Source organism: Varanus komodoensis, unplaced genomic scaffold (genome assembly GCF_004798865.1).
Source record: "Varanus komodoensis strain SLA01 unplaced genomic scaffold, ASM479886v1 scaffold3, whole genome shotgun sequence".
NCBI classification, from domain to species: Eukaryota; Metazoa; Chordata; class Lepidosauria; order Squamata; family Varanidae; genus Varanus; species Varanus komodoensis.
The window spans coordinates 15,212,941-15,236,440 of NW_025335761.1; the positions used below are offsets into that span (position 1 = coordinate 15,212,941).

Here is a 23,500-nt window from a genome sequence, read left to right on the forward strand (position 1 = left end):
ATAAAAATTGTTCCTAATGAAGAAAAAACTGCAAACTTAGTTTTAATGAGCAACACAGAAAGACTGCTGAAGCTGCAGTAAGCAAGGGAGAAACATTTATTATATTTACTGTATCACATCAATACATTTAAACATTTTAGATTCAATTACAAGTATTTCAACCAGATTTCTTCATTTTAGGGTATGTGGAAGGCAGATAGCTTAGTGATCACAACACTAAGGATTAACCAAGTACTATCTACTAACAAAAACTAAATTAAGGAAATGCCCACTTCAGTATTAATAAATTTGCATCACATTAAGCTTTTACTCAAAATTCGAAAATAACCCTTCCCTACTGAATTTGAATCCACAGATCAAATTCCATCTACACCCCTTATTTAGTGTGTCACTTTGGTAGCCACACAGAATAATGTACTCATTACGATAGTAAAAACTTGAAAGTTCAGTAAAAGTGGTGTTTTTAATTTTTAAAGGGTGTCCGCTGTAAAATGAGGCCTTCTTAGAAAAGAGAATAAATATTGTCCTAATCTAAATTGAAGTCTTCCTTCTGACTGAGTCATTCATAACAGGTACTAAATTACAACAAATTTTGTACCCAGATGGAACTCAAAGATACGTGCTATACAGCAAGAGCTTATTGTCAACCAGCATACAGAATTTGTTTAACAAGATAACAAATTAAACCTCTTCCCTGTTTGTTATATTTTCATGTACTATTCATTTAGAATAAGCAAAACTATTAATTCACAATTGAGAGACTCTCCTGTGAAACACTAAAGAATGGCTGTGTATGGGGAATGCAATATGGAGCTTCTCAAAACTGTAGTAAAATAACTAGCTGAACTCAGCCATGTTGGTTTTCTCAATGCTACACAGCAGATAATCTATGTGCAAACAAGAAGTGCAGTAAAAGGACCCTGGAAAGTAGTACCAGAGTCCATGCCTTAAGTTCACCATATTCAGCAGCAAAGACAAAACTCCAACAAGAGTGCCTGTTTCGTCAGCAAGGCTCCAGTAAACAGTACATCTGGGTAATTATAATTTGCCAATTGAAAATTGTTTTATTGTTGGTTACAATTTACCTAACTCTATTAAGGGTGGAATGAGGGAAGTTTACATCCACTCTTCAGTGATCTATGCTCACCTGATGAATTTTCTTCCTCCCTCCTTACTTTCAATTTGTTCAAGCTTGTAGAAAATTTGACTTAGAAATGAAATATTTATACATGTCTCAAAATATCTTAACTGCGGCTTTCAGCAGAGCTTGACCTAGAACGAGACCTCTTCTTGGGTGGAGGGGGAGATGGAGAGGAATTATGTGTGCCAGGGTGGTGGTTTTTCTCAGAGCCTTTCCTTTCAGGTGTGCGACTTCGAGAGCTCCTCTTTTCAGGTGTACGGCTTCGAGAACGAGACCTGCTGCTTGACTTGGAAGATCTTGCAGATCTAGACTTGCTACGAGACCTCGAATAACTCCGTGAACGGGATCTGCTCCTAGTAAGTATTGAACAATTCAGCTAAACATCACAAAGCCCAATATATGACAATCCATATCTAGCATTCATATTTTGCTTGCATCCCATCTTGCATATTTCTACTGTGAAGGCTATCAAGATCCTATATTCTCTTGAAATAGGCAGTGTTAGTGTCTGAACTGATTATTTTAGCTTAGCTTTTTCTAGTACTTTCTAATATATCTATAGGAAATCTTGAAAACAAAGTTCTCTCTCTGGCTCCCTACCTCTGCTTTGCTGTACTTACTGCTTTGCAGTGTGCCAAACTTTGGAGCCAACACGAAATTGGAACAAACATATAGAATCATTAGTTTGCAATCTTAGGCTTCTCTTTTCTGGTCCATTTCAAAACATGAGCTACAGATTGATGTGGTGTGTATATACACAAGCGCATCCTGGTTTCCCTACTGACCCATCACTTTTCATAATTTAATCAGAGATTCTTGAAGTTTGCATGAGCTTTTGGTGAGAGCTGTATAACAGTATACAGAGCACAGACACTGGGAAGGGTTATTCAAAAGCCTGGCAGGATGGACGGAAATTGCCTTCACAACCATTTGTATCTTGGATTACAAATACTAACTGTAGCAAATGGTATTTCAAATCTGGGCCTTCTGTAACATATGCCTTATGCTGGCATTAGCTATTTAGCTACCTAGCCTGAGCTCCTGCAGTATATTATATCACACAGGAGTACAAACCTGTACTTTGAGCAAACTATTCTTTCTTCTGCTGCCTGCACAGTCTCTCTCTTCAGCTACTAATTAGATGGTCTCACTTTCTATTTGACCATCCTTTCATGAAGCAGTCAGCATGTGTCTATCTAAGTGAAGCATTCCTATACCATTTAAAATGCATGCTATAGTGATCTCTGAAACAGCAAAAGAGTTTGCAAACATTTTTAACAGCTGCAGTATACTAGCAGTACCAGCATGCTCTATAATATTAAGGTTTCCATCAGCATCAGGCAGAACATATGGGGTCATGTAAACTGTTTTCAACAGGATTCCATAAAGCACTGGCAACTGCCTCTTCCCTCTCTGGCAAGTGTTTTATGTACCTCTCCTACACATCTATCCAAAGGGTCCCATTTCATTTTTGCTGATGCTTCCTGCAAGAAGCTCAGCATGAGCAAAAGAAACCATTCATCCTTTCCTGCACAGGCAATTTAAATAAGAATGTAATGAAATGGAAGTAACAAAATGAGTTGCCAAAATTATCATGAAATAATAAATGTTTGACACTATTCCTTTCTAGAGTGTGTGGGCAGAATGCCTTTGTCAGCTGCTAATATGAAGCAGACCATGGTAGGGCAGGAACCAACAGCTGGTGATAATTATTGGCCAAATTAATTACAAAATCCAGGAAAGTCTAGATGTACTTAAGCATATGATATGCAGAAGCTTTTCACCACCCCCCTGCTCAACACTGGGCCACACCGCAGAAAGTCTCAGGGATGCTGCCGCCACTGAGTGATGAAGGACTGAGCCCTGCTCCTCCCCCTGCTGCAGCAGCTTCCGCCTTCACTTTCTACCTGTGCACTCACCACTGGGGGGGGGGGGTGAGGGATGGTGGGTGGGGTGGCACCAGAGTCCCTTATCTTGGGGCCTTGGGCCAGTGACTGAAGGAGGGCGGCCAAAGGGTATGAAGCCATTTGGAGCCATTCAGGGTTGGGTTGGGTTGGGCCAGGGATTATGGTAGTTTGGGATGGGGGGAAGGCTGGCCAGGGCAGTTGTTTTGTGTATTTATTGGTGGGACTCTTTTCTCTCTCTAAGTGGAGTCAGAGGCATTTTTTGCATTGGGGCTCCTGTTTAATACACAGCTTCCTATTTCCTAGTATTTTAACTTGGTATGGGAGTTCCTGGGGAGCGATGGGGTGCCCGGGAAGGTATGGCACTGGGGCTTTAACAGGTTGTTGCAGAAGAAGGGGGGCAGGTTAGTATCTGTCCCCTCTTCTGGTTCTTCCCCCAGGCAGTGACATCAACTGACCCTCAGGCTTGGTGCTGCTGCTGTTGAACGCCAGGTCAGTCCAAAACACATCGTCCTTCATCCATGATTTAATCGAGGATGAGGGGGCCGACCTGGTATATATTACAGAGACCTAGTCAGGGGAAGCAGGGGTCATGGCACTCACCCAGCCGTGCCCACCTGGCTATCTGATACAACCCCAACCTTGCCTTGAGGGAAGGGGAGGGGGCGTCACCCTAATTCACAGAGATACAATCTCCTTCACGGAGCTTCCTGTCCCTTTGAGGCCAGGTCTTCAGTGTATACACTTGATGTTGGGTGATCCAAGACAGATTGGGGATTTCGTTGGCATATTGTGCACCCTTCTACCCAAAAGACCCTGTCTGAACTGACAGAGATCATTTTGGACCTGGTGTTGAGGACCCCCCAGGATGTTGTGGGGGGGGGTGTCCTGGGGGACTTCAATCTCCATGCCGAGACTGTTCTGACCAGGGCAGCTCAAGACTTCATGGCCACCATGACAACCATGGGGCTGTCTCAACATGCCACTGGCCCAACACACAAACGAGGCCACAATTCGAACCTGGTCTTTTTGATGGGGCAGGAAGATGGTGATCTGGAAGTGAAGGATTTGATGTTAATCTCTTTGTCGTGGTCAGATCACTTTCTTGTGAGGTTTAAACTTGAGGCCAGCTTTCCCCTCTGAAAGGGTGCTGACCCTATTAAAATGGTACACCCCCCAAAGTCTTATGGATCCTGATGGATTCCGGAGGGCATTGGGGGAATTTCCAGTTGATAAGACTGGTGCTCCTGTTGGTACCCTGGTTGATCTGTGGAATGGAGAACTGACCCAGGCGACTGACATGATTGCTCCTAAGCATCCACTCCCACCAAGCAGATCCTGTGTGGTGCCTTGGTATACACCCAAGTTGTGGGCAGTGAAGCAGGCTGGAAGACGATTAAGAGCATAGGTGGAGGAAATATCATACTGAATCTGACCGAACACAACTGAGGGATCATTACTGAGCCTATACTGTGGCGGTGAGGGTGGTGAAGGAATTGTTCTCCACTTCCATTGCATCCTCACAGTGCTGTCCAGCTAAGCTTTTCCAGGTGGTGAGGGGCCTGTTACATTCTGGGCCAAAAAATTACCCGATCACACCATCGGTGGCTTGCTGTGACTTTGCCCAACACTTTAAGGATAAAATTGCTCAGATTCGTCATGAGCTGGACTCCACGGTTGATGTTGTACCTGAATGGGAGGTGTCCAGAGCACCATCTGGTCTATCTTTGTTGGATGAGTTTCAGTTGTTGCAGCCTGAGGATGTGGACAAGATGCTTGGACTTCTCCGCCCTACCACTTGTTTACTTGACCCTTGCCCTTCATGGCTACTCATCAAAGCCAAGGATGGGATATATACTTGGGTCCAGGAGGTAGTTGACGCCTCTCTGAGAAGATGGTTATCAGGCCCATCCTGAAGAGGGTGAACCTGGCCCCAGAGATAGCCACCAATTACAGACTGGTGGCTAACATCCTGTTCTTGGGCAAGGCGCTCAAGTGGATGGTGGTCAGTTTCCTCCAAGAGAGCTTGGAGTTGCCCAGCCATCTGGAGCCATTTCAGTCTAGTTTCAGGCCTGCTTATGGGATGGAAACTGCCTTGATCAGCCTGTATGATGTGACCTGTGCAGGGACAGGAGGAGTGCGTCCCTGTTGGTTCTCCTGCACCTCTTAACAGTTTTCAATACCATCGACCATGGTATCCTTCTGGACAGGATGGCTGGGTTGGGGGTTGAAGGCACTGCTTTGCAGTGGTTCCACTCCTACTTGGCTGATCAATTCCAGAAGGTGGTGCTGGGGGATTGTGGCTCTGCACCATGGAAGCTTTGCCATGGAGATCTGCAGGGTTCCATTTTATCCCCCATGCTCTTTAAAACCACTGGGACAGTACACTGGGAGAGTACACTGATGACACTCAGCTCTACTGCACTTTTACATCTAATTCAGGTAAGGCAGTGGATGTCCTGAACTGGTGCCTGGCCAGGGTGACGGACTGGATGAGGTCCAATAAACTGAGACTTAATCCAGACAAGGCAGAGGTCCTGCTGGTAGGCAGTTCACCCTCTCAGGTAGGTGATTCCAACCCTGTTCTGGATGGGGTTGTAATCCCCCTAAAGGACAGGGTGCACAGTTTGGGAGTACTCCTCAATTTGGAGCTGTTCCTGGAATCCCAGGTGATGGCTGTGGCAAGGAGCACTTTCCTTCAGCTTCAGCTGATTTATCAACTGCCTATCTGGATGAGCAGTGCCTGGCTACTGTGACCCATGCACTGGTAACTTTCCAAATGGAGTACTGTAATATGTTCTATGTGGGGATGCCCTTGAAGATGGTCCGAATACTTCAATGGGTTCTGAATATTGCTGCCAGGTTAACAGGGACTGACAGGTGTGAACCTATAATGCTGGTCCTTTACCACCTACACTGGCTACCAGTTGAAGTCCACACCCAATTTAAGGTGCTGGTGATGACCTATAAAGCCCTAAATGGCTTAGGACCTGGTTACCTGAAGGCGCACCTCCTTCCATATGTGCCTGCCTGTCTCTTAAGATCTGGGTCAGAGGCCCTTCTTCAGGATCCTGCCTTGAAGGAGATTAGGAGGGTGGTTACCCAAAGAAAGGCCTTCTCTATGGTGGCACCCCAGTTGTGGAATACACTCCCCAAAGAGGTTTGCCTGGCACTGTCACTTTCTTTTCAGCACCAGACTAAAACCTTTTTATTTTCCCAATATTTTGTTATTTTAATATGGGTTTTATTGTCAGAAATCGATTAGGATGCTGTGTTTTATTTTTTGTCTTACTGTTAAACTGAGACTTCAGGAAGGGACAGCCTAAAAAGTTTTAAATAAATAAGCAAGCAAGCAAGCTTTTAATCATAATTATTCAGAAACAGACAGATCTATTATACTGTTGATCTGTTCAGAAGATCTGAGGTTGCAATATATCCTGAATATCCAAAAAGGAGGACTGTTTTTCCAGTGATCCCTTTTTACTGTCTGTCAGAAGTTTTACATGGCAACATACCTACGCCTTTTGCGATCTTCAATTAGTTTAATTCTGCGCCCATTCAACTCACTGCCATCCAACTTGTCTAATGCACTCTTCATGTCACTGGATGATGCAAACTCCACAACACTGTAGTAAAATTGCCATATAAATTGATGACATAACAGGAAAGAAACATTTTAGGTTGACTACACTTTTATAAATTATAGTTTATAATCCAACCCTATTTGGATTAACAATGATCCTACTCTCCTGGAGTGAAGCAGTTAAGAGAAGACTGTGGACCTGGGAGATTCAGATTGTAGTTCCCACTCAGCCAGGAAGCTTCATCACAGCAATGCAAGAAATACATTAATAAATACTGATGCCACATTCTCAAATCCCAGAGGTAATTTAACCTTTCAGAGCACAAAAAACATGTTCCTTGTTCCTTCTGTAAAACTTCCACATGTTCACTCTTCTATTTATAGCCAAAAACATTTGGCATGGTCAACTAGGGAATCTATCTGGAGAAAGAGGTGCACAGGAGTAGACAATTTTCCTTCTGCTCATTCTGTGTATTATGTAACAACAGGCTGCAACTTTATCATGATATCTGCAGCTAAATATGCTTGGAATGAAAACATGAACTCAATGGCTGGGGACCAAAGTACAATGCAAATAGTTCTTTGAACATAAAGGGACTTAGGAATTCTGATTTTGAACAGAATGCCTCTATGCCATATGACAAATTACTGAATTTGAAAGGACTGTTGATTTTTTTAAAGCATTAAATGTCTATTTAAAGCTCCCCCCACAATTTATCTAAGCATAGCTATTTGGATTTAGGTCTTTCACTGCACTAGATACAAAAGCTGGTCTTACCCTTCATTTGGATTGTTTCTATGAGCATCTACAAAGGTCACTTCTCCAGCCTTTCTCATGAAATCTTTCAAATCCTGCAGTAAAAGTTAACAGTTCAGCTTAGAAAATGAAGCTAGAACTCAACATATTGTGTTAAATATGCCTCCTTGTTATAGCTAAAATTATAATAAAATCCCATATATTACAACTAGAATGAGCAAAATTAATCTAACTACAAAGATTAGATATGGAAATAACATCACTTAATGGCTTTCCACATATATTTTAACTATCACACATAACGGTACTATTAAATGCAAGCATTTGATCAAAACTGGTCCCAGTTCACTCGCATATTAAAAGTTTGCCTGCAAACATTCTTTCTGTTTTCTACATAAACACAAATGTCTTTATTAAGTTAATGCTAAGATTCTGCCACAAGCTATCAAAAGGCAGTAGCAAGCACTTTTCTGGCTTCTGTAAGTCTGTGGCACAACCTCAGTGTTATTTTAACAGAGACTTGCATTTAATGTAATTGAGACTATGTTGCAACACTATACAACTTAAGTGTTAAATATGCTTTAAAAGAAGCTGTCTATGAATTATGCCTTAGCCTTTACAAAGTGCCCAAAATAATAGCTGACATTTTATAGCCACAGGCTACTTACCACAACATACCACAAGTGGTCAGATGACATAAGCAGGTACCTTAAGCAAACAGTCGCTTGTCCAATAATTGCCTAGCAGACCAAGAGGAACTCCCTTTACATGGGAGGGGCAGAGGAATGGATCATAGCAATGTGCTTCAGAGGGGTATACCAGAGACCCTGAAAGCACTGGACACAGTCTCCGGAAGCAGCTCTAGAACCTGAGGTTGACCTGTGCTAGCCAATCGAGCTGTGGGCCAACCAAGATCTACATCGCCAAGATAGGTTTCATGGGTACCAAAGGGACAACTCAGAACAGGCCAAGCCCTAGAAATTCAGCCACTAGGAACCCCAAACTCTTGGGTTCTTTCTCCTCCACACAAGAGAAACGAGGGCTAACCCAAAGCAAGGCTGTTAAAAGAGGTTTAAAATGAACTTGGTTAGAGATATATTTGTGAAAAAATACAAACAAAAAGCCTAAAACTGAACTACAGACTACAGGATGCCTCAATTTATTTAGTGCCTAGTTTAGTTTCTATAAACTAGCATGTGAATCAAATACAGTCTTGACTATGTGAACCTCTACCCTAACATGAATCAAGCTTAAGAGCAGACATTTCTTCATGGAAGGATTCAGTTCTACAACATACTGAGCACTCTAGTTCCAATTCTGCAAGACGTGTGTGTGTATGCGTGCGCGCATGAGCATGCATAAATTTATAAGACCTACTGGAAATGAAGTTTCTAATCACAATCAAGACTTAAGTACTTAGCATCTATAGGACTGAATCTTCCCAATACAACGCTTACAACATAATACAAAACAATGTTAGAAATATTTCAAATTGATTTTATGCACAGTACGTAAGAGACAAACCAAGAAAAAATGTTTATCAAGTATAATTTAGCAATTTTAGCTCTGATAATACAAGAAAATGGGCATACAAGGACACATATCCAGTTTAAAATTATGGCAATGTATTTGCTTTACATTCTAAGTTAAATGTTAAACATTATGCATATCAAGAGGGAAAATGTGAGCAAAAGTTCACAGCTATTTTTTTTTTCATCAGAACTCAGAAGAATCATAGAAAGTTGAAATCTCTGTGTATCAACCCCCATTCGGAAAAAAAGCAACATTTCTGGCTGTCTAATTCTAGGTGTATGGAGAACTTGCAATGGGTAGGAGAAAATTAATCTGTAATAAATATGTAGTACTAGTGTTCTGGATCTTAAAAGGCATATTGATAGGTAATTCAGACAACTTTAAATACCAGAATGTACTAGCTTTAAAAGGCAGATATATGTTCTCTCATTTTTAAGCTTGTTTAATATACACTAAAATCATGAGATGCTGATTAGTGGGTTTGGCACACTAGGGTACAATCCAGAGAATTTAAAAGCTTAACTACAGCCTTGCCTCAGTCATCTGTGCTGTTCCTCTCTCAGATGCAGGCTGGCTCTCACTCTTTCTGATAAGCTAAAAGGGCTAGTGACTTCTCTGGAATAAACGCAACTCACGTCACATGAGCAGCTAATTTTATTCATGTATATATTGCTAAAATAAATGAAATAATCACAAACTGATTCCAAGGGGGTTTGAAAACTGTTGGCCTATTTTCCAAATTGTACCCCAGGGCTATGATCTTGCAGCTAGTTGTGTATGCTCAGCCTTAAACTAAAATGATGGGTTTAAGTCTTATGATTTCAAATTATGGTCATTTATTTCATTCAATCAAGATATGTACCAAGAGACAAAGGCTTGAACAGATGCTATATTTACTTATATGAAATGGGAAATGATGCATCAGAAACTTCTGTGGTTTCTGCTAAGATTCTTCTGTTTCAAAACACATGGAAATGACTAAGTTGGGCATACTTTATGTGTTTATGCGCTACTTGAAGTAAAATGGGTATGGATAAAGTGTGACAAACATTTCTGACAGCATAAGGCAGGCATTAATATTTGTAAAGCTCTCCTGAGAGTAAAACCATCATCACCTTATTCCAAGCATAATACCAATTCTAAGCACTAAATAAGATAAAGTAATATGTGCAATTATTTAGTGTTTCTCATACAAATGGTAATCTCGCTTATATCAAGAGCATAGATGACTTTTCCATATAACAGCCAGTAGTTTGTATCATGGCATCAAAACAGATTTGAACAGAAGCTATTTATTTTGCTACTAAAAACACTCTGAGGTTATCGTTATTTTTATGTTCCTTATAATTAAAAGAAGTTGCTCTAAGGCTGGATTCACCATGCAAAAGCAATAGATTAGGCACAGAACCACACTGTTGAATGCAACAAGCTGCTGGATCAAGCAACCTAGCAAATGGTTCCATCTTTTTAAAAATACACTTCTGCAGAGTTCGGAAAAGCTTACAATGCCCAGAGAAAATTTCCATGCAAGAACACAAAATCCTGAAATTGTATTGGGAAGATTGTGGGATACAGATCTGACTGAATTGTCAGAACAGTGAAAGGCAGAATATAATTAACCTGGCTAGCACAATATTAATGGAAGAATAACACTAGTAACTAAATGGAACCTCCATATGAAGCAGCAGCATAACTTTGTATACCAGGTATTAGTCTAGGTTATCCCTAGATGTGATTCAGTTATATTCTTCTGTTCTTAAACAACTGGACTCCTCTTTCCCAGGACACATTCTTACCAAAGGCCAGCCCACCTGGTTGTAAGTGAATGTTACATTATCTGGACTGCAGGTCGTTTACTCCATCTTCTTCATAGTTCTAACTCTGATCAGTTGCAATCTGTAAGTTTTTAAGCCATTCTGGCAGGGTCATACATATCCTGTGCCTGTGCTTTGTAAACCAAGGCAAATGCATTTTTCTAGCTATTTAATGTCATGTTTTTCTAAAATGCAAAGAGGAAACAGTAACACTGAATATAACCTCTGTAGAAAAGTCCCATGTAGAAAAGTCCCTAAAAGGAAGGAGGATAGTCATGTGGCTGAAAAAACTGGCACCCAATTCCTCTTAAATTGTATATTGATATGCATGCTACTTTGAGCAATTTCTTAAAGGCAGCAATTAAATTTGTTAATCCTGGAGAGGCCCAGTAGTATTATTATATTAAATGCATGTATTTTGTTCTAAAATGGATTGACAATGTTTGTATTTTCACATATAGCAGAATTCTGGAAATACATCTGCCAAGCTTCCCTTTGTCCCTCATATGAGCTTCTCAGCCCAGGGCAAGGTGATCATATTCCCTTTCAAGGGTCACCATGCCAGCCAATGAAGGCTTGTTTTTTGTTTTTTAACATTTTCCTCACCATAATAGTATGGCCTGTCTGTAGGTTCAACCAAAATTGTTTATTATCATGTTAGGCAGGTTCATGTAGTTACTCTTTAGACAATTCACTTATTCATGAATTTTTCCCAACCTGTTCCTACTCTTTCCTCCTCTCTTCAGGTGCCAGGGAGAATCCTGCCAGTAGAACATATGCTTATAGCATAGTTATTAACAGGGCATTTCCCATGTTGAAACTGACAGCAATTAAAATAAAATTGAGGTTAGGCAAAAATGACAACTGATAATCATGTCATGATGGTACTGATCAAAATGAAGGTTAGAATGGATGATCATTTAAACACAATAGGACATGAATGTTATTAAAGGCTAGGGTTACAAAGAACTCAGGAATGCCGAAAAGATTTCTAAATTTTTGTTTTCTAGAGACTTAGCCTTCAATGTGCATCACAGAATCATAGTATAGTAGAGTTGGAAGGGGCCATTACACACAGAAAATGTTGGTAAAGTACTTAGCTGCAATAATGTGTCAATATGTCTATTATGACTTGAATATAAAACTGAATTCAGCTTCTTTTTCAGTCTCCTCCTTTGTGCAAAGTATTACATGGGTATATTATTATAAAAACAAAGACTACCAGAATTTTGTTATCAGTTCTGTTAGACATGACAAATAGGCTACTTGATTAAGCCTTCTATGTAACCCATACATTTTAACATTACTGACTCAATGAAACCTCTGTTTTTGTTTCAGATTCATGACTGGGTCAATATTTAGGTGTGTGCAACAAGGTCTTCCCAACATCCTCCCATCAGTCCATGAAACTTCTAAAAATGTAACACTAAACAAGGAGCTAAGGACTATTCTCTTCCATCCCTGTTGCTTAAGTCTAATCTGGACTCAACTCTTAGCATTCAAGGCCTTAACTAGCTTCACTGGATGAGAAAGGAAACTGATCTATATTAAAGACAGCAACTAAAAGGAAAAGTTTACAAATACTTTAAAGCACTGCTGGGGTCCACAGCAATCCCATCAGCTTAACAGGCAATGACCTTGACGGCATCAAAAAGGCAAACAAGTCTGTGGCATGAGCTTTCAGGCTTATGTTTTTATTATCCCATACAGTGAAAGAAAAGCATAGTTTCCATGCTAATATATATATATATATGCCTAATTTGTGCACAAGTTCAAAATTAAAATATACATTAGTGGACTCTGGGGGATGGTGGAGGACAGGAAGGCCTGGAGGAATGTTGTCCATGGGGTCGCGATGGGTTGGACACGACTTCGCGACTAAGAACAACAGTTACTCAATATGTCATAATTCTGTTTCAGAATTTAGATACATAAGGTATTAAATTCCTTGCATAAGAAATACAAGCTTTAACCATTCCGTTCATTCTCTTGAAGCCAGATACAAACTGGAAACAAATTGCAGACCTTTTAATTAAATGGTTAGGCTTTTAAAACTGGTTTTTCACCACTCTTATTAGATGAAGATTATAGTTGTCCAAGAAACACTAATCAGCTGCTGAATATTAAAATGTGCTTAAACATTTATTCATTGCTATGTGAATTAAAAAACTAAGTCTTTGTTTTAATAACTATGTTCTAACTTGCTTTAACTGTAATCTTAAAATTGTATGCTACTTTCTTCAGGAAACAAAACATGCTTTGAGTAAGCAAATCTTATTTAACATCAAGTGCAACTCACCTGCCAGCTAACACGAGAAGAAAGATTTTCAACTATAAGTCTGTGTTCGGTACGAAGGGGTGGACCATACTGGCTACAAGAAAAAATGTTTTCCGATTATTGTACATTTATACCTACTACAGAAAAATCAACTGCATTCTGCTCTGATAGACTGTTTCATGAACTCAGCAAGTCAGCACATCTTCATAGAAATTTAGCTGCTCTCTATTTAATTGAAGACAAAGATGTCAGGCAAGTTGTTTGCTGTTTACAGTAAAAAGGCAAATTGAATATACATACAAATGACAAGCTATGGGCTCAAAAACTACAGGCCAGTTTACACAGATGTGTTCATCAGCTGATGACCTCCATGTCACACAAAACTTCCATAAATGAAGGTACCATCTAACATTATTTTCCAATGGAGTTCATATACTTAGCAGACTCACATCAAGTGATGAACATGCATGTGTGAATCAGCCCTATGAGGGTATGACCATGGAGAGTACAAGCTTACTGAAGTAGTATGGTACTTCAATAGGGTGTAGTGAACTGAAGCACTGTCTAGCTCATTTTGTATTAAGACATTTGTGCTACCTACAAGATCTGTCTTATTTACTGTCATTAAAGCCATGTATGATATAAAGTGATAGTATAAACAACTGTGAACTGTACATAGGTTTCTTCAAGCTAGGTGCCAAAATCCACTTCAAATGGTGGCTCTTTCATAACACGTAAAATGTGACAATCAACATATGCTCCTTTAGGACACTGAAACAGAGGCAACTCCATTTCATTTGCATACCTCTAAATGCCCCACATTTTCAGAATATCCAGATCTTCAGAGCATTTAAACAGAAGTTCCAGAATCCCCCAACTGGCAGGCCGAGTCCCACTTTTCACTACTGGAAATAGCAGTCTCTTCTTGTCTGGCACCATGTGCCTGATGTCATGAACGTGACTACCATGCCAGATGCCCATGAACGTCAGTCACATATCCTACTTTAAAAGTTCACTTTTAGCCTGGACCTTGGATCATTCTTACTGCAGCAACATCACTGCACTAAAAAAAAGAGAATCTCAACAGCATGCTTCAATATGCAAATTTGTTCCCATTGTTCTTTTAACATGAGGATGGTAAGAAGGCTGCCTCTGAATGAAATGCAGAAACACTATTTCTAAGCAACATTGTCATATATTCATTACAAGTGTCTAAATAATATAATGTACTGATTACTACAAACAGCAGCTTGTGGTAGAGAAATAGACATTTAAGCAAAAGAAATACTTTGGGCCGTATCCAATCCCATCCATGGATTAGCAAGACCCAACACTGATGTAATAGGAAACTAGCAGTTGCTGAGGCAAGCCAAAGCCATGGAAATGTTTGCTTCCAGAATGGACACCATCAGAGCTTGCAAAAGGGGGCTCTGCTGAAGCGTCCCATTCCAGAAACAAGCATCTCTACTCATTCACAGCGTTGCTTTAAGAAGTGCAAGCTGCCATGGAATAAGCAGAGCTGCAGCAGTGCTACTGCATATTACCCTTTCAAAAGTATATCCTTCCAAAGATACCCTCAGATAGCTTTATTGTAGATTCTGCTAAATTTGGGTTACTGTTGAAAACTAGCACTCTTCTCTAATCCACTGTTCTCCCACCAAAATTGAAGCCAGTTTGACAGGCCATTCATATAAAGCCCAGAAAATCAGGGAGAGGAAACCTGGTGCCTTGTAACTGTTTTGGCCTACCATCCCAAGCCAGAATGACCATGCTGAATTATGGAAGCTGTAATCCAAGACAGCTGGAGGACACCAAGCTACCTAGAAGGTTTGCACAGGACCAAAGCCTGAAGTTTATCCTCTACTAAATCAAGCAATGAGAAAATTTGGCTGCTGACATGAGAATGGATACAACTTGTGCTTCACAATCAGTATTAATGGGCATAAAAAGGTGTCAAGTGCTACCAATAAAACCCTTCAGCCTGTTATACGTTGGTAATTAATGACTTCACCAGCAAACTTCTTTCTCTGCTTTAAAAATGTTAATTGAAGCTCAGTGTCTTCAATGAACTAACTGTTAGGACAAGATTCTCTGCAATTATCCAAGCATGGAGCTACCCTACCCAAAATTAAACATTTAGGGAGGGCTATAAAAATCCCAGCTGACTGGTTGTATAAACACCTCAAAAACCCCATGCAGTTATTTAGGAATAGGAAATAGTTAGCAGTCCTGACTGCATGCAATATTCTGACATGTATTCTAATATAGCATATTCCAACAGCAAGGTAACACTAAACAGAACAGATTTCTTACCTAGATCCGCCCCCGTAGGACTGGTAATAATTGAACCGCTGTGGGTATCTGCCCCTACCCCCTCTTCGGGCTCTTGCATGTTCAATTGTAACCCTGTTATACAAAAAATACATCACTTATCTAGTACTTCAGTCTTTTTATATTCAAAATGAGCACAAAGAATAGGCATCTTCTTCCAGATTATGCAAATAAACAAAAGAATGTGATTGGGGTACTTCAAAATAAATTCCAAAACTAACATATTCAGATCAGTGTAGACAAAATAATCTTTCATTTTGCCTATTTTTTAATTTCTTTGTTTTTAGACACTCGTGTTATAAACAACTTAAAACTATCCTAAAGGATACCATGAATGAGAGATTATGCCCCTTAAGATCTGCGGGAGAGGCTCTGCTCCGGAAGCCCTCTTTAAAGGAGATAAAAAGAACATCTACCTGGAGCAGGGCCTTCTCTGCGGTGGCGCCCAGATTATGGAATGCGCTCTGTGGAGAGGTGCACCTGATGCAGAGTTTATATTCCTTTCAGTGCCAGGTTAAAACCTTTTTATTTAATCGCTATTTTAAAAACTAATATTTTATAGCTGAATAGTCGTTCTTTTTTCAGGGGGGGGTTTTTTGTTCATAAAATTTGTATGCCGTCCAATTACTAACGTCTCTGGACAGCTAACAGCATAAATAAATTGATGACCCACTCTGGCTGCAATTAATAAAATACAATAATAAAATCTGATATTAAAACTTATTAAAATATTGAATAAAAAGGTCTTAACCTGGCACCAAAAAATCTTTTATTGAATTTGTTATTTATAAAGATCATTTATTGTTTTTAATTGTATGTATTGTAAGCCATCCCAAGATGTCAAGGTATGTGGTGATAGCATACAAAAGTTTTAAATAAATAAATTGATATATTTAAGAGGCTGAACAAAAAGGATAGCTAGAAAGCCAAGCCAGTATTTTGCTTGTGACCAACCCCCTCCACCAAGTCCTCTACCATGTACTGAGGGCTTGAGGGAAAGATATGGTCATTTCCCATTTGTTCCAGGAAACAGAGAAGATAAGAAACAGTGGAAAAGAAACTCCTGGTACATCTTATCCAAACTACTGCACAAGTGAAGGAAGATTCCACCTCTCTCTGAAACTCTCTTTGGTAGGATGTATTAGGGAGAGGTGGGATTCTCTCATTCATGACTGAGCATGAAAAAGTCTTTGTGCTGTTTGGGTTCTCAAATCAGCACAAAGCTCAATGAGAGAAGGCTTACTCTACTTCCCTTGCACCTGAGTACACTGTTTCTTACATTCTCCAAACCGCAATACAAGTGAGGCCAAACTGCAGTACAGAGAAAATCAGAAGCTGGAAAAAAGTAAAATGAAATGTCTTCTCTCTTTCTCTCCCTTGACAAAATGGAACACACAACCTTTGTCTCAATAAAGTACATACATAGGCATTACCTTTCATTGCAAAGTTCTTTACCATTCAGTTCATAAACTGCATCATCTGCATCTCTATGATCCTCAAATTCCTAGAAAAGGAAAAGAAAAAATGAGTCATACAGTCAGATCTTTAAAGAGCGAATTATTTCCACACCAGGGAACTTCTTCCAAATTCCTTTACTCCCAATAGTCCCAGACTAGAGGCACATCTAGTCCTTGACCTAAGCACCAGCTGAGCTCATCCAACCAGCCGCTCAGATAAGGCTGGATAAGACTTACTGATAAACAGCCCCGAGACTTTGGTAAGGGACAGTTTTAAAAAGTTTTAAATACAATAAGGACCCAGCTTTGCTGAGCACAAACTCTCCCCAAATGGTGAGGCCACATTCACGGAAGCCACACCAATCTGCAATGAAAGACTTGGTATCACCAGACCTAGGAACTCCTGGAACAAAGGAATGGTGCTCAGCAGTAAATGAATGTCATGAAATCAAACTAAATGAACAATGTTACTATCCAGAAGTGACTTATGATATATTCATATCAGCTTTCAGAAGAAAACAGCCCCTATTTTATGCTACCTACAATCACATAATATGCTGGTCTGCTCCTTACAAAGCAGGTATTTTGCAGTCTAAGCTTCCCTTCCCACTCACATATGGTTTACAACACTCCATAAGTTTGGGGGCTATTCTAGATAGCAACCAAACCTTTCATAGCTACATGTTCATTAACATAGTCTGAGTACGATCACTAACAAACAGCAATTGTACACAATATTTCATCCAGTATATAATTCCTCACACTACACTTAAAACTCTCATTAAAATAATGACAGCATCACAGCCTGGTCCTTGGCGTTTTAAGCAGAAAACTGGAGTTTAAAAACATGCTATTACAGTTCCCTTTATTGCAAAAGTTTTTAATTCCTTTCTGGCCCAGTTGCACTGAACTGAGTAGCTACAGTGTTGTAGTAAGTGATCAGTATCATTCTGTATGCCATGACAGTCTACTCCTTGCCCAAACAAAGCAAATAAATATGCTGGAGAAACAGATTTAAGTAAAAAAGGCCCATCAGATTCTTCATGTCATGTTCCCACAAGTAACCCTGCTTCTCTTGCCATGGGACAGAAGCACCTTCCTGCAATACTGTTGCAGTATTCAGGAGGTCAGGGACCGCCAACAATGGTAATAGCTGCTGCCATGCTATTCGTATCAGTTCTTGCTTGCTACATGCTACTTTTTTAGCCTAAGTATCTCCATTGATTGAAGTGAAAGAAAAGCAAGTATCTGTTCCATCTATAGTGGTCTGCTGGGAAGTGACTGTAGATGGATTGATTCAATACAACTTTATGACACAGTTTTCTGGCTGTGAATTGGAAGTAGCAATTTTCAACTAAACAGGCTTTAAAAGGTATCAAGTCACATTTTAAGAACATAAAAACACCCATGCCACCTTGGACCAAGGGTCCGTCTTCTCCAGCATTCTGTTCACATGGTGACCAACCTGCAGCTTATATGAAACCCACAAGAAGGATAAGAGCAACAGGACCCTTCACAGAAAATGGCGTACACAGGCATACTGCCTCTCATACTGGAGGTAGCAGAGTCAACATGATAAGTGGCCACTGGTAGCCCTATAATTCATGTATTTGCTTAATCCCCTTTTGAAGCCATCCAAAGTTGCAGCTATTACTACATCCTGTGGAAGTGAATTGCTTATTTTAACTGTGAACTGTATGAAGTGCTTCCTTTTATCTGTTTGGAATCCCCCACTAATCAGCTTCTAGGGATGGCACCTGGTTCTAGTATTAAATGAAAAGGAGAACAGTGACTCCATACCCACCTTTCTCTGCACTATGCATAATTTCATACACCCCATCATGCCTTCCTTTTCTCACTTTTTTCCAAGTTCAACAATCTCACCTCCTGGAACCTTTCCTCATAGTTGTTCCAGCCCCCTGATCATTTTAGCTGCCCCTTTCTGCACTGTTCCAACTCTACAAAAGCCATATTTAAGTGCAGTGACAAACATGGACAGAGTCTCCATTAGGATGAGGGGTCAGCATATAAATGCATAAGCAAACAAACACGGTATTCCAAGTGAGGTCAAGCAATAGATCTGTGGAAGTGCAATATACTAGTAGTTTTATTTTCAATTCTTTTCTTAATTATGCCTAACAAAGAATTTGCTTTTTTCACAGCACCTGCATACTGATTGATGTTTTCAATCAGCTATCACAACTGCAAGTTCTCTTTTGTGGTCAGCCATATGTTGTGGTCAGATCCCATCAAAATATACTTGAAGCTGAGATATTGGGGGGGGGGGGGGAGTGGGGCAGGGTCAATGTATCATCACTCTACTTTCCTAGAGTGAATAACATTTGCCATTCTGAAGTCCATCCTTCCATTCTATAAAGATCCTTTCAAAGTGCCATACAGTCCTTTTTTGTTTTTGACTACTCTGAATAATTTGGTATCTTGAGCAAGCTTGGTCTCTTCAATGATCATTCTTTATTCCAGACTGTTTATGAATAAGTTGAAAAGCACTGGTTCCAATATATATCCCTGTGGGACCCCACTGTTCACACCCCTCCATTGGGAGCATTTACTATTTATTCCTGTGGTCTGCTCTCTATTCTTTAAGCAATTATAAATGTCTAAGAGAGACTTCTTCTCTTATTCTATAACTGCTAATGATATTCCATAACTTCACTGATATGAATCCTTCCTAAAATGCCTTTACAGATGATTAGAAAGCAATACAAGAACAAAATGCTGCTTATAGTAGAGCAATGTTTTTATATAAGCCCCTCCTAAAACAAAATGTACACACACGTTAATGTGATATTTTGTTATTTTCTGGAGTTATGCCTAACAATTGTAACAAAGTAATAATTGTTTCTCCCTGTGTGTAGCCTATATAAATTCTGAAAGCTAAATGTGAGAGCATCAACCTTCCACTGTGTAGCAGAAAGGGGAAGCAAATAAGCTCCATTCAAATTTTATGTAACCTTGGAGCTGGCATGTGAGACTGACACTCTCCTCTGAAAGAAGCAGCTATGACTGATACTTCTTTGCTCTGAAGAGTACATGCTGGATTGCTTTCAGGGACAGAAGGAAAAGTCACATATGCCTTATCAAAAATGGAGCACTGTTTGGTAGCATATGGATCAACTGGATAGACTAGCCTTCTCTTTTTGTCTAGCTGTAATTATGGATTGGGGAATGGAAAAAAAAAACCAACATTCAATCATCTAACACAGCTTGATTAGTCCTTCAGGTTAAAAGTATGTTCTTAAGCTTTTTACTTTAAACAAAGTAAAAAACCACAGACCAAAGAAACTCCAGTAGTAAAAGAATCATATCACACAAGACTGGTTGCTTCACTCTATTAAGAAGGCCGCCACACTTCCTATTTCTCTTTATTTTCCAGACTTAAAAAGCCTTTGGATACTTACCAACCTGAGTATTCAGCTTTAAGTCCAAGAGAGAGAACAGATACTGCTGCCATTAGAGTTACATAATAGAGGAGCAGTACAGTATAAATGATAATTTCCTTGTTTGTCTCATCAATATCTTTTGGGAGTGGAAGCAGAAGAGGTAAAAACAAATATCTCTCCTCTAAGGAGTGAGACATGCTGGGGTGGAAGGGGAGTACGGATGAGCAAATTAACGCGGAAACCATCCACTGTCATAATTATTTGTAAAGCTGAGTTTACTCAACCAAAAAAAAGGAAGGAAGAAAAGAAACATTTTACCATATAATTTCAAATTGTCCCTCCTCAGAATTCTGGCTTCTAACAGCAAAAGTCAATATTTTATAGAAAAAGCTAGGCAGTTAAGGAAAAGGTTGATCCATTAAACCTATTTCCTACAGTCTGTACATTATAATGTACTGATTTGTCTACAGTCTTCTAGATGAGGAAAGGAAAACATCTTTTAAAATAGATGCACTTACCACAAAACCAAAGCCATTTTTCAGATTAATTTCACGTATACGGCCATATCCCTTGAAAAATTTCTCCACATCTCGTTCCCGAGCATGAGGACTTAGACGTCCAACAAAAACACGACAACCACTCATTTTAGTCTATGCTGTAAAACAAATGTTAATTGCTCTCATTAATATTTTTATTACATTTATACCAAAACCCTGCCAGGTCCAGAAATCTTAAATACAAATTAGTCAGCTGAGGAGAATGTATTCATGATGCTCTTCTACTATGCTTGCAACAAACTGCATGATCATACAGAAGCAAACAACCGAGTGGGTCTACATTTATGAAGAATGCACCCAATGAACTCTCAAGGAAGGCAGTCAAACAATTCTGTCACAACTAATAATTAAATAGATGTTTTTCCTTGAATCAACTTCTACTGGAATGGGAAAGGAAAGCCTTTCAAGAGGCACGGATCTCTTGGTTTGTAACTCCAAGGCCGGCACGCTCCTCCAGCAAGAGGTGGCGGCTCAGTAAAAAACGAGGACACCTTTCATGTTCACGACCATCCGAAATCATAACAGAACCACCAGGAGGTGCCCTCCCCCTGCAGCGTGTAGAAAACTTGCAGAAAGACTAAGCAAATATGTTTCGCAAGCAAATGCATTTCCTTCTCCATTACCTTTCCAGTGGGATGGGGTGAAGCGCGGAGCGCGGAGCCTGCAAGGTCTGGCCTGGATAACCTGGAGGGAGGCAAAAGCAGTGTGGGGGCAGGAGGCAGGAGGGGAAAGGGAGGGGGAAGCGAGACTGTTAGCGGCAAGAGGACTGGAGCCGAAGAAGATGCAGCTATGGGGGAAAGGGGAGGCGAATCTCCCCCATGAGCAGCCAAGCAGGGACGAAGGAACAGCGCGCAGGGCCCAACGAAGGCTGCGCGTCGGCCTCACCGCCTGGCTGCGCTCCGCTTGCCGCAGAGGATAAACCTGGCCGCTCTTGCTGCTGGTGCTTCACCGCCTCGCTTTTGCACTCCCTCTAACTCCGCCCAGGGCCTCTCCCGAAAGGAGACGGTCACTCACCGGCGCTGCTGGCGTGAAACTAATCGCGTTGCTCCCGTGCGCGCCGCAACTCACTTAGGTCCGCCAGAGAAAATGGCGGCGCTACTTCCTCCAGGAGGAGCGGCAGCAAAGGCGGCTGCGGCTGCGCAGTCCTTTCCTTCCAACCAACTTGCGGACTACAACTCCCAGAGCTCTGAGCGCGCCCAAACGTCTTCCTAGCCCCGCCCAGGTAAGGGGAGGACTTCCTTCCTCGGGAATAAGAAGGCTGGTGTAGGAGTAGGGGAAGTAGGAGGTGGTTGTCTAGATCGAATTGGAAGAAAGGCATGATGGGAAGTGTTGTTATATTTGAGAACGAGTGTTACTCCTGAACGCAGATCATGTTGTTTCAATGAGGACGTACATATGAAACGTGTTTTGTTCCAGATTAGTTAATCCAGGATACCGACTAGCCCTTCCTTTTGTATTTATGAAAGCTAGTATTACCATCCTTCGATACAATTACGTGTTTTCAAACAATAGCATATATTAGCCTTTCCCAAACTGGTGATCTAGACATGTTTAGCATGGCCACTGGTCAAGAGCGCTCGAACTTGTCCGAAATCATATGTTGCTCTTTCTTACTGAGACTTTCAGAAGCTTTTGACACCATTGACCATGGTATCCTCCTGGATCAGCTTTATGAGTATTAGAGGCACTATTCTTTGGTGGTGCTGGTCTTATCTGTAGGTTCCTTCCCAGAAATACTTTAGAAGAATGATAATCGCCCCCTTGCAGTTAGGCTGTGGGTTGCTACAGGGCATCATTTTTGTTGTCAGGACTACTATTTTTAATAGGGAGCTGTTGTGGGGGGGGCAGATTTCAAGAGAGGTGCCATCAATACATTAATGACATCCAGCTCTGTATCATCTGTATCATTAGGAGGTTGTACAAGCACCAGTAACTGGGTGCAGTGGTGGCTTGAATGGCAGTCAATAAAAGTAGTCCGAATCCCAGCAAGAATGAAGCTCTGTGATTGACAGTTGTGTCTGGAAAATGGATCAGCTGCCTATTTTGGCCGTGGCTTGTTAAGAAACAGCTTGCACAGGTATGCTGGTGGAATACTTTTGTCAGAGTCTCCTTACCAATGGTGAGAATGAATACCAGGACCCACAGGGAAGGCTGAATCGCCTTTAACCCCAGCATTTTTATTGGTGAAATCACTCAGGCCCCCTGAAGTTTACTTACGACAGCATGCTACTGGGTAGTGGTCTTCACCACCAGCTACAAAATCACAGCCCATGTACGGACATTTTTATAACTTTCCAGTCACATTAAGTGGACTCTGGGGGATGGTGGAGGACAGGAAGGCCTGGAGGAATGTTGTCCATGGGGTCGCGATGGGTTGGACATGACTTCATGACTAGCAACAAGTCACTTGCAGAGTATTAAGTCTCTAGATAGTGTTAACATAATAGCATCTTGATGCCAGATGTGGTGTAGTGGTTGAGAGCATGGGACTGGGACTCAGAGGATCTGGGTTCTAGTCCCCGCTCAGCCATGGAGCCAACTGGGTGACATTGGGCCAGTCACAAACTCTCAGCCCAACCTACTTCACAGGGTTGTTGTTGTGGGGATAAGATGGAGGAGGAGATGTAAGCTGCCTTCAGCCCTTTGTAGGAAAAAGGCAGGATATAAATCGCAATATAAATATAAATAAATGTCTTCATATAGAAAATAATACTCTAAACCAATCAGAAATGCCCATGATAGTA

General features: G+C 40.7%; 1 protein-coding gene across 2 annotated transcripts; it reads right to left on the bottom strand.

The window, feature by feature from the left end:
* Positions 1-78: 78 nt before the first annotated feature.
* LOC123026471 (serine/arginine-rich splicing factor 5-like) lies at positions 79-21,886 on the bottom strand. Of its 2 annotated transcripts, XM_044436169.1 has the most exons (9): positions 21,771-21,886; positions 21,380-21,440; positions 20,718-20,854; positions 16,775-16,845; positions 15,324-15,416; positions 13,032-13,104; positions 7,407-7,480; positions 6,561-6,671; positions 79-1,494 (listed from the first exon to the last, which is right to left on the bottom strand). In XM_044436169.1, the coding sequence occupies exons 3-9, from the start codon at positions 20,841-20,843 to the stop codon at positions 1,245-1,247; spliced, it is 798 nt and encodes a 265-aa protein (XP_044292104.1). In that variant the 5' UTR covers positions 20,844-20,854; positions 21,380-21,440; positions 21,771-21,886; the 3' UTR covers positions 79-1,244. The 2 variants fall into 2 exon arrangements, with proteins under 2 accessions (XP_044292104.1, XP_044292105.1); XM_044436170.1 differs by lacking the exon at positions 21,380-21,440 and having other exon boundaries at positions 21,771-21,873.
* Between the last annotated feature and the right edge of the window lie 1,614 nt (positions 21,887-23,500).

Excerpts from the sequence above, each read along its gene's own strand:
- LOC123026471 (XM_044436169.1), bottom strand. The coding sequence starts at position 20,843 with ATGAGTGGTTGTCGTGTTTTTGTTGGACGTCTAAGTCCTCATGCTCGG. Across the intron at positions 13,105-15,323 it reads TCCTACGGGGGCGGATCTAG|CCAGTATGGTCCACCCCTTC; the intron begins GTAAGAAATCTG and ends TTTTTCTTGTAG. Across the intron at positions 1,495-6,560 it reads GAAGATCGCAAAAGGCGTAG|GAGCAGATCCCGTTCACGGA; the intron begins GTATGTTGCCAT and ends AATACTTACTAG.